General features: G+C 37.9%; 1 protein-coding gene across 1 annotated transcript in view; it reads left to right on the forward strand.

Moving 5' to 3' along the window:
* CARPA (Carbonic anhydrase-related protein A) overlaps nt 1-7,602 on the forward strand; it is a 28,528-nt gene extending 20,926 nt beyond the window's left edge. The window contains exons 7-9 of the mRNA XM_018016970.2: nt 3,189-3,343; nt 3,962-4,093; nt 4,423-7,602. Of these exons, the coding sequence (XP_017872459.1) occupies nt 3,189-3,343; nt 3,962-4,093; nt 4,423-4,509 (374 nt within the window). The 3' untranslated portion in view covers nt 4,510-7,602. The remainder of the gene's footprint in view (nt 1-3,188; nt 3,344-3,961; nt 4,094-4,422) is intronic.
* The last annotated feature ends 4,575 nt before the right edge of the window (nt 7,603-12,177 follow it).

A 12,177-nucleotide genomic window follows, 5' to 3' on the forward strand; every position in this document is an offset into this window, starting at 1 on the left:
CGATAGTATCGGTTCGGCATACAGCGAACGACGCTAGCTTTTCAAATTAAGACTTTTACTTAGATCTATATACGCATATATTGTATATATATTTATGGTGCCATCACATCGTATCCCTAGGTATATATATTTATTATATATGTCTATATTATATACATATATTAGCTATTAAGTATACACGAGAAGGCTCTCTCTGTTTCAAGTCCATCTCTAGCTTTGTCTTTAAGTCGTGATTCACGTGACTTGACTTGACTCTCCCATCTCTTAATCTCTTAAAAAGCCAACTTAGAAATGCATTGACTTGCGTGACACGATTCAGCACCTTCTCTAGGTGCATTTTCAATGGATACTTTGATCACAAGGAGACACTTGGATTTGTACTCTTCTGCAGTCAACTCAATTGAAGTCCTTTGCCTGGATCACATGTCTCTAGCATCCTGACGCACATATCATCTGTACTTAAAGATATATCGTATTACAGTACGAGCTACATACAGTTCCCTCTTCTAATGCAACTTCCATTTGCACTACTCCACTTTATATTTATATTCCCTTTTGACCTCTCTCGTGTCACGACCCATCGCAAGCTACAATCATTTCGAATATATCGTTTCACGACTTGCCGACTCACGACTCATCGCAAGCTACAATCATTGCGAATATATCGCATCACATCTCTAGTTCAGCTTACTCAGTTAGAGCCAATGCGATTAGTTTCCTTATCGTGTCACATCTTAATGACTCACGACTCACGAGGCAGGTATCATCTCTACATTCGCTTCGCATGGCTTTTTGGCATTCCTCATCAATGAAATGGAGTCGAGTTCGTTTGATGAGTTCCTCCGTTGACTGACTTTCGACTGGCACTATCAGCCAACCAAAAGGGGGCGCTTCTGGCTGAGGGGGCGTGCCAACATCATTTCCGCTACGCAAAATGCACCGGAAATGTTGCAACGTTTGCCCAACTCACAGTTCGCGGCTGGTGGCTCATGGCTCATGGCTCATGGCTCATGGCTCTTGGCCAGAGCTCAGCGCTCAAAGCTCAGGGCTCAGGGCTCACGGCTCTTGGCTCTTGGCTCTGCGGCTAGCACTTTTATGATGTCATTCCGCAGCAGCAACAACTTGCTAACTGCAAGTGGAACTGCAACAATTGTGTAGCTGCAACAACAAGCGGCATAATTATGTGCGGCAACGTCCTAAAGTGAGCCATAAAAATTGCTCGACAGCCGTTGGCCGCGAAATTGGCGCCGCGCCGTGCAACGCCGCGCAAAGTGACGAAAATGAAACCTCGAATTACACTAAACCGACACTTAATAATTCCCCCTTCCACCCCCGCAGCCCATCAACCCGACCGACCGACAGACCGACCCAGTTTAATAGCCTTTTTACAGGTCGTACAACTTTATGTAGCTCCATGAAAGGACGAACAAAAATACAGAGAAAAAAGTAAAAATAAATAACCTGAAGTTTCCTTTAGCGCCCCGCTCGAGCTCAGAATGCAGAAAATATGCGGCCAATTTCTGCGAACCAACTGGCAAAACAACTTGAAAGTTTAACTACTTAAAAGGTGAAGTCAAAACAGTCGAAACAACGAATATCAAATACTCTAAGAAAGCAACGCGAAGAATTCTCAGACAGAGTCTTTAGCCTACTGCATTCCTGTAGGTAAAAGTTATCGATAATTTATGAAAGTCATCGAGAGTGTACGACATACTCAAGTCATTGCTGCAGAGTATTCCGATGCCGTTGCACACTGCACACCAAAGCGCCATGTAAGAGCTAACAATTCTGTTGCAAATAATTATTTGGAATGCCTTCAGACCCGAACCGAACCAGTGCTAACGGCTAGCTTCCACTGCGCTCACCGCAAACCCAACGCTTTCGCCACTCGTTTTTTAGTACCATTTGCCGCCGTCTCATAAACCGCGAGGCGCTTCATTTCCGGCTGGGCATAATGATTTGTATGAATGAAGTCGAGCGCCGTCGTTCAAGTGACCAACGAGAAGGCAACCAACAAATCAGACTCAGACCCCGCTCCCCTTGCATACCCTCGCATACCCTACTAGCCCCACAGCCCGTTCTCCCCTCTCATGCAAGGGCAGGCCCCATGTCGACTTCTTCTTCCCCCTCTTTTGCTAGCTAGTCTGAATTATTCATTAGGTTTTTTTCGTATCGTCGACGTTTTGCCGTTCATATTGCGAACGAGACATGGCAAAATGTGCTGCACTCCATTTAAATGTCCGATGCACCTTGAACTTTACTTTCGATACCCTATAAATGTCAAAGTGTTTAGAATTGAAGTTTGATGTATAGATATAGGTAAGACTTTCTATTAAGCCCATTAGAGCTAATGTGAATGAGTCGCGTCTTTCTCCACCGTTGTTTTCGTTGGATAAGAACGGTGTTTTTTAAACGTATAAATCTTTAAAAAGTAAAGGGGAATGGACTCAAGAAATAATGCCAAAGTGAGAGTAGATTACAATAGATTGTGTGTTTAGCTAGTGAGTTGTTGACAGAATATCCCAAGATTACCCGTATATAACATAAATACGTAACCACTTAACGTAACCCTACCTAGCCTTACCTTGGTTCAATCTAACCTATTCCTCTTTAAGTAAATCACTATAAAGTAACTGACTCACTGGTTTAAGCTGGCACCACTTAAACGACCACAATCGAACATGACATTCTGGCTGTCACTTAGGGTAAGACTACCCCATCTATGCTACCTTAACATAACCTTACCTACACAACCATAATAAGACCTTCGTTTCGCCACGTGTATAATAACCCAACAAGAACCTTACCAATCTAGACGCAGATATTATAATCGGAAACTAACCTACCTACCCTAACGTGACCCACCTAACTTACCTAACTCAACCTGAACTCTATTGAGTCCTAGCTTGTCGCGATCTCCACTATAGCCTCAATAGGCCAGCATTAACCGGAAAACTAAACGAAAAATACCATATATCTATGGCATCCATGGAACTATTTTAGACCAATGCTTAAGCTTAAGTCTAACGTAAGTTGGTGAGACCCAAATTTTTTTAGATGAACCGACCCACATGATCCACACTAGCTTAAGTCTTAAGGCGGGGCTCATTAGCTCATAATTTATAGATCCTTAACAATCGCTAGCAAGTTCTCTAACTCACTTTACTCCTCCCAACACTCCTTTGCAGGCTTCTCGACGCCCATACGGCACATATCGGTGCGATCGCTGCTGCCGAATACGGATCAATATATTACGTACGAGGGATCCACCACGCATCCGGGCTGCTGGGAGAGCACGGTCTGGATACTAGTTAATAAACCCATCTATATCACCAAACAAGAGGTAACAACCCGCTCTCGCCCCTCTTTCGGCATCGGCTTTTCCCTTCCCTCACCCGCTTTGCCAGCGACCGCAAATAATAAATTGCATTCGCGTTGTGCAATTGCAATTAGAGACGAATTGTATATAGTATATGTATTTTTTTTTTTTTCATTATTTTTGTAATTTGTTTTTTAATGTTATAATTGTTGCAAAAAAAAAAAAAAAAAAAAAAAAAAAAAAAAATAGCATAAATGCAATTATAAAATTTCTCATCAATTGGGCTACGGTCGCCGCGCGGTTTAGTTGCGGTCAACGCGATGCTCTGCGCATAATTAAAAAACAATATTTGGTTAGTTTAATCAATTTGCATATGCATCGACAAAGGACGGACGACAGAGGGGCACAGCCCTGAAACTAGACAACAAACCCAGGGTAAACAGAGAGGAAAAACATTAAAGAGAAATCTACACACACATAAAAATTTGAATAATTTTTGGATCTGTCCATTAGCTTCTAGAGTTAGGATTGAATGATATAAAAATGTGGTATATTTTCTATAATCTCTCCAAAATGATCGACTGAAGTAAGGAACCCATTTAATTCTCATTTCCCATTCTCCGCTTCTCATTATGCTTTCAGTTATATCAACTCCGTCGACTGATGCAAGGCTCCGAGAGTACACCGAAAGCTCCATTAGGTAATAATGCGCGACCCGTGCAAAGTTTACACCATAGAACCGTAAGGACGAACATAGACTTTAAGCGTCATAAGGTAAGTGGTGAGAGATACTAAATGCTATTCATACACTCGTACCAATCATGCAGTAACATGACAATCTTTAAATATGTCCGTCTGTCAAATCAGAGTTAATAATCAATCAAAAGTCAATCAATCATAAATCGCCTATCACTCTGTCCAACTCAGTCACTCGTACAGCCATCAACCCAATGAATCATCCCAATCAACCATCCCAGTCAATCATCATTTGCCTGCTAGTCAATCACCCTGTTCCGCCTATCATTCTATCAATCATATACCCTACAAATTGTTCAAATATTAATTGTTTCCATTTCATTTCACTTTCCGTTTGCCCACAACAGAATCAAAATGCATGTCCTTCCATGTACAAGGATATGTACTATCGCGCGAATCGCTGGTCCCCAGATACAGGACTTCTGATACGTTGACAACAACAACAACTTGAAGCAGGACAACAAAAACAACACCAACTGCATTTCGCATTTTCAATTTTCCCACTGATTTTTTTGAAAAATAACGTCGAAAAACGAGCTCAGGATTCGTTTTAGCTTGCAGCATTCCTAAAATTCAACTACGATAAATATCCCGTATATATATATATATATATATATATATATATATATATATATATGTATATCTATATCGTTTCATTCTTAAGAAGATAAAAACTGCGCAAAACAGAATCTTAAATACCCTGGCAAAAAGGAATTCCTAAAATTCTATGTATACCCTGCACCCATTGAAAATGGGAAGTCGGGGCATATTGCTTTTGTTTCTTTTAAAAGTCGACTATAAACAGAAGCCATATAAAACTAAAAACTACTGCAATTTTCACTAATTTATGTTTGTTATGCAAAAACTATGCCACCACCTCTCTCTCTCTATCACCTCTATGCCCCTCTCTCTCTCTTTCTGTCAGGGTATATTGGCATACTCAACTAAAACAGCAAAAAAAAAACTGCTTCTAACAAATAATAAACGAAATTCCATGAAAACTAACGAAAACTAAATCTAAACAAAGTTCTAAATACACACGTACACAAATACACACACACACACCGACAATACATACACAAAGGCTGGACACGCCCACATGTTGTGCCCACAAATTAATTGCTGCCTTTTCATATTTGTGAAATAATAAAAATATTTTCAAGCCAAATATTAGTTTCCAATATAAACACACACACACATACAATTTTCTTTTTTTTTTTTTTTTTTGTTAAATTGCTGTCTGTGTTTTTATTCACATTTATTTATGACCAATTATTGATTATTTAAATATTATTTGTGGTTTTAAATTTAATATTTCATTTTCGCGAGCAAGCGATACTAATTCAAACACTATACAAATCTGTTGGACGGCTATCAAATACCCTTGCAGCTAAAGGGAAATCCAGAAATGCGCATAAATAGGATCCAGCTGTAACTCCGATCAGCCCCGTCTCAATTGGCAATTTGCATCTTATTCTGTAGATTTATCTGTGAAGGAAGTCAACAGTTGGTGAACCAGGCTGACTCATTCACATAAGTGAAACGGGCATATTGGTTTGGTCTTGCTGTCCGCTTGTCCGTAAGAATAGATAATACTGAAATATTATGATACTTCCATTTGATGTCTGTAAGAGCTCAGCTAAGAGCTTAGCTATTGAGTCAGCTTTTCAAGAATTTCTCTATTAATTGCCCAAAAAAAACTCCAACAGCTAATATGCCCGTTTTAGAGCTTTGCCAAGAAGCATCATTAACAAAACTCGACTGTTTATATGGAGAAAGAAACAGATAAATTATTAGTGAATACTTCCAGTAAGTGGTTCCGCGATTGAGTGTACAAAAAGAACTGGTTCCGCGATTCAGCTGCAAGGGCTTAAAGCAAAAGCATACAACAAAATATACAAACCAAAAAAACAACAAATGAAATAAGAATTTCCATAAACTGGATGATGGGTGGACAATAACTAAAGAAAACAAAACCTATATAAATATACATATACATATAGAGACATGTGTATATATAGTATATACATACATAAAAGGAAATCAAAACTCATATAAATATTCATATAAAATATACATTAAACTATATAGTTAATTATGATGCATACGATATACAAAAAGCCTATATACATACATACATATATATATATATATATACATAAATATATGTGGAAAACCATTTGGCAGACATGCATAATACTTAGATGGAATACCCCCGCTCCCGCCACCCAAAAACTGAACTATGAAGCAATGCAGCAGGAAGTTGAAAGCATAAAAAAGCGAACTACGAAAAAGAATATATATATATATACATACATATAAAGAAAATTTAGGCTAAGAGCTACACTAGTCAACATGTTAAGGGCCAGCCAGTAAGTGAACGAAAAAGAAACTATATAAAGTCTATTAAAACACATACTACATACGCAAGCTATATATATACATATGTAAAACTTATTAGCAAAAATGTCATCGATAACGAAACTATCGATAAATCATACTCTAAACTCTAGATTAGCGCGTTGAAGGCAAAACTACCAGAAATTCTAGGCTTATATTAAGTAGATGCAAGAACTAAAGCAAATAACACATATAGTCAGACGTTTTTTTTTTTTTTTTGGGTATAAATATATATATATATATTGTTAAGTACTTTGCCGAAATATTCATATAGAGACATATATGTGTATGTGTATGTATGCGTATGCGTGAGTGCGTGTGTGTGTAAGTGTAAACAGTGCTGGACAGCGGACAAGTAAATGCATAGCGCTTAGTTTCATAGCAATTAGCTTTTGTGTTTGTAAGATATACTATGTTATTCTGTTTGAGCAATTGGTGCAATTAAGTTAATGAAAACGCGTGGAAAATGATATGGGATGGAATCGATTGAACGATGGTACGGCATGGAATGGTATGGAATAGCCACGAAATACTTAGGTGTAGTAGGAAAAATTGTCTATTTGTATAAAATGCGATACTAAAAACAAAACAAAGAAAAAAAAAAACACATGCGACAACTGTAAGTTACTATTGTGTTTGCCATATACGACTAACTATATAATAAACATATATATATACACATATTCGATATATATATATATATATATAAACCTATACTACAATTATAATGCGCATACAAATGGAAATTAAAGAAACAATTGCATAAAATACATAAAGAATAACAAAAGGAGTAAACAAAAAAAAATTAAAAAAAAAAAAAACAAATGAAAAACAACTGACAAAAATTCAGAATAAAAAACAATTACAATTGCATACATCCCCTACCCCTACCCCTACCCACTCTATATATGTAATATTACTATTATTTTCCCATGCATAACATGAAAGACAGCAACAAATATTATTATGAGTAACAAATTTAAAATGGAATGCAAATTAATACAAAATAAATAAATTCGAAAAAGAGAAAAAACAAAAAACAAAAAACAAAAGTAAAAGCAACAAAAGCAAAAGCAAATAGTTCTATGTGACGAAAGAAAAATAAAGACGAAAATAAACAAATTTAATTATATGCGCATTTTTTATTCAGAGGAACAGCTATTGAAATTAAAATTGAAATGGAAATTAGTGAAATGAAAGTTTTCTCATTTTTTTTTCGACTTGTTACTAGTTCATTAATGCTTAATAGTTGAAGCTAACTTTTTGTTTCTTTCAGCAACTATCTATTGGCTCATGCATAGGTAAGTAGTCAAAAAGAACTAGTTAATTTTATGTTTTTTCATTTCTGAATTACTTTTGCAATTGCGGATTCAACAAGAGCTGTAAATTAGTTCTAGTGCTATTCTAGTGTTGAATGAAACCAGGGGAACAGTGGAATTGAAACACATAAGATTTTGCAGAAATATGCTAAGAGAAGAGAGAAATGTGAAAACATTTTTAGAAGATTAGGTATGTTACCTAACTGTGAGAAAGATTTAGTGGAATGTTGGAATGAAACAAACTATTAATATATGTATAACATGAAAAATCCTCTTTCCATCGTATCATCTGTTATGCACGCAAAATGGTGATAGTTGCACTGCTGAATGTTGTTAAGGTATTATAAATAGGTCATTATCGCTCGCTCATATAATCCTACAGAATTTTAAAATGAAATATTTCATGGAACAGTTATTGTGGAACACGCATTCATATTTCGCTCTTCAACCACAGAACAGACTGGAACAGACTACACTCATTTTTGGCCTGACAGGAGTTGGCTTTCAGATGGATTTGTCTTGCTTAATGAGCACAGCCAGACTTCATCAGTGCCGTCACAGATCAGCACAAAAAAAAAAAAAAAAGGAGTAACAAGTATACTAATTCCGAGAATTACTAGAGTGAGCCACAAAAATGATTTTACAGAAGGCAACGAATGTTGGGGGCCAGTCAATATCCTGTTTGGCTAATCACCGAATCCTGTCGAAATACAAATGAAATTTGAAGCCTGCGTGCAGCTAATCAGGCAGCAGACAGCAGACAGCAGACAGCAGCTGGCAGTGGGCAGAATTATGATATGCCTCGGGCACAGTGGGGCAAATGCACAAATGTCTGTGTTGTTTTTCTTTTTGGCCATTTAAATATTCAATTTCAATTTCCGACAAAAACACAAAACGCTGCTCTCTGAAATGAATGGCTAAGTAAGGTAAGGGCCAAGAGCACGGCAGTGGGAGCCAACGGCCAGTGTTGGCTAACGACGAGTCGTAATCGGAAATGGGCAACCGCATGTTTAATTGGACGCAATTGAAACTAAACTAGCGTAAAATCGAAATAAAAACACGCACACACACACACACTCATACACATACACACACATACACACATAACGGCATCGAAACCAAAAAAGAAGCTTTACTCAACTCTACGTCTCTGGCGCCGCAATATGGTAATAGAAATTCATTTCATTTGGCCGTTCCATTCCGTTTCGTCTCGTCGCGCTTTGTTGTTTAGATTTGCACGAAAAATTAATTACAAATTAATTTACCATAAATTGAAATTGCGCTCAATGGGCGACCAAAGGCGTCGACGGTCAGTCGAGTGGTTCAAACCGACCAACCAAACCAAATATCCACCCATCCACCACTGGCACCACCTTCAGCACCCAAATCAGTTTGGCTGAGGATGTGAGTGTGGCTGTGGATGTCGATGTGGATGTGGATGTGGATGTGGATGTGTCTGCGGGTGTTGTGCGGCAACCAGCGCCTGTTCATTAGCACCACAAATCGCAATGAGTTACAGTGAGGCCTCGCAAGGACTAACTATTTTGTATAGAGTCAAATTTGACGTAAGTTTCTACAGTTTGTTACAAAGAACTCCAAAAGAACTTCACCTGAATGAAAGTGAAGCAAATGGGAGACTCAGAAGAGAGCTGGGCTAGACAAAGAAGCGGAGGTAGAAAGAAAGTCACATATAAGTATAGAGAGACATTAATAAGGATACAAAGAGAGAGAGAGAGAGAGAAAAAAAAAATGAAAGAAAAAGTGAGTGACCTTGGTCTAACAAAGTGACGGAAAGACACCGAGACAGAATCGGAATAGAACGAGAAAAAGAAAAAGAAAGCGAGAATGTTTCAAAATTTAAGATCTACACTTTGGATATACCCTGTATCATCCACTTCTACTAATTCTACTCATTTTCAATAGAGCAATCCTTTCCACATAAATTTCATTTGACCTTAGAGTAATGCGTAGCACCCATTCAAACTATTTCACTTGCCAGTTCACCGTATGGAGTGATGACTGTATATAAATTGTAATTTTTGCATATTTTGAATAATTTTCTGCTGTTCTTGCTGAAATTGATGCGAAGAAAGCAGGGCGCTAGGAGGGCGGGCTGGCTGGACGGCTAGGCACGGTTATTGAATGCATTTTTTGGGTTAAGGCTTTAAGCTGAAACCGCATTTCGCAAAACGCGGTCAAAAGGACTAATTATGCTAAACAGCGTAAAACCGCAACAACCACTTAGCCATGGCCGGGCCGGCAGGGCGACTGGACGGCTGGATGACTGCCCCACCGGCCCGACTGGTCAATGGTCAATAATGTTTGCTATCGCTCAGCCCAGTGCCACGCCCTCTTGGCTTTGATGTGCGAGACGCAATACGCTCAGCACCTATACCTGATACCCTGTTGGTAGTGTGAGTGGGGTGTACTTTAAGAAGCGACGACACGATAATGAAGCTGATGATTTTTATCGACAGTTATCGTAGGTAGTATATGTAACTATCGATAAATACTCATGTATTGCTGTTTATCGATAGTTAACAATGCAGGTAGCAGCTTTAATACAAATATTGTTTTTAATCGATAATTATCGAAATGTTATTATTTATTACAAGGTTTATTTAAATGGGTTTAATATACGTAATTTGGTATAAATGTAGTGCGTTGAGCACATAGAATTGTATAATCATGTATAGTTATTGTACTCGATATTTATCGATAACTATATTTTTAAGTAATCTATTTTTAAATAGGATGTTCACACCTTAAAAAAGTCCTATTAGCCGTTTGCAGCATAGTAAATACATGTTAGATACATATGTACATATATCTACTATATCCCTAGATATACTTACTAATATTTGCTTCCTTCGATAACTATCAATTTTAGATATTCTGACTAGGGTATTTCATTAGCGGCTTCCTAATGATCTACGTTTCTTTTCAGTTAGTTTTCTCCTATTTTTTCCAATAAACCAAAAATTGTGAACGCAATTTCAATTAAATTCACGGACACACACACACTCGCATACAGTGTTCTTAATACAATATGATTTAATTTAATGGCGCTCTGTATGCCGCCTGCCACGCTCAGCCGCCGCGCCTGGCGCCACGAACAGCGAAAGTTGAGCGACGCACAAAAAGTGTTGCCTACTTTGCAGCGCGCGGGCAAAAGGGCATACACACACACACACATGCATTTGATATATGTAACTAACAGCAAAAGTTTTAATTAAATTTTAAATACAAGTTAATTTTGTGTATTTTCACGCGACACATAACAACAAACGCCCCAAAATTCATCTATTTGTATATGTGCTATACACCAAAAACTGTCTCTGTGTGCGTCTGCAGTTTTTCTATTATTTATAGAGATATGAGTGTGTGTGTGTGTATGTGTGTGTGTTGTGCACACACAAAATGAGTTATAAATATTTAGTTGTAATTCAGGTTTTAGTTTGCATTGTTGCGGCCGTCCCCTAAAAACCAAATTAATATTCATAGCGCAATTTGCAGCTGACGCGGACGTCGACGCCGACAGAGGCAGAGGCAGAGACAGCAGCAGCGACATGTGCGTCAACGTCAATGTCGACACTTGCAGAACACGATTTTGAATATTGATAAATATCTGTGTAAAACATTGCCAATAACTGACACTACTTGTTGCTCCCTAATAACGAGTAACGAGTAGAGTCTACTCGTTGGTCTACTCGTTGGCCTTGCGGTGTAAGTCTGATAAGGTAACGAGTAGCTAAAATCAAGCCATGAAAGTGACGAGTAGCAAACAGCAGCGTGTTTAACAAAGTAACGAGTAGCCAAAGATCTAACCTCGTTAATCTAAACAAAGTAACGAATCGAAGAAGACCGTAGACAGAAAACTACTCTCTCGCTCAGCAAAACAATCTATAGCAAAAGGTAGCTACTCGTTTATGTTATAAGGTAACGAGTAGCCAGTGCAATGCCTTACGAATGAACAAGTAGATAAAGATAACGACAAAGTAGTCAAGAACAATAGCAAGTATTCTCTAGTTCAACCACTCGCTTGTCTGCCGAGCGAGTATAGTTACTTGTTACTTTGACTTATGGATATCAAGGATAAGCTAACGAATATAGACAATTTATATTTTTCTTGTCTAACAAAGTACCAAATAAACAATTGATTGGTCTATCAAAGGAAATAGTGTCCACTGGCAATTCTGCCCTCAGCCAATTGTAGGAACGTGTAGACAGTCAAAGAGAGAACCCAGTAAAGAGTAGCGAGGTTTTCTTAAAGAACTAGCGAGTAGGAAAATTCCATACATCGCCCGCTAACTCTTTCATTTGTGTATCAAAACAAATACATTCATTGGCATGATTCTCTTCTTCTTATTTCAATTTCATTTA

The sequence above is a fragment of the Drosophila arizonae genome, chromosome X (genome assembly GCF_054131065.1).
Source record: "Drosophila arizonae isolate 15081-1271.41 chromosome X, UAZ_ARI_1.0, whole genome shotgun sequence".
In the NCBI taxonomy this organism is placed as follows: domain Eukaryota; kingdom Metazoa; phylum Arthropoda; class Insecta; order Diptera; family Drosophilidae; genus Drosophila; species Drosophila arizonae.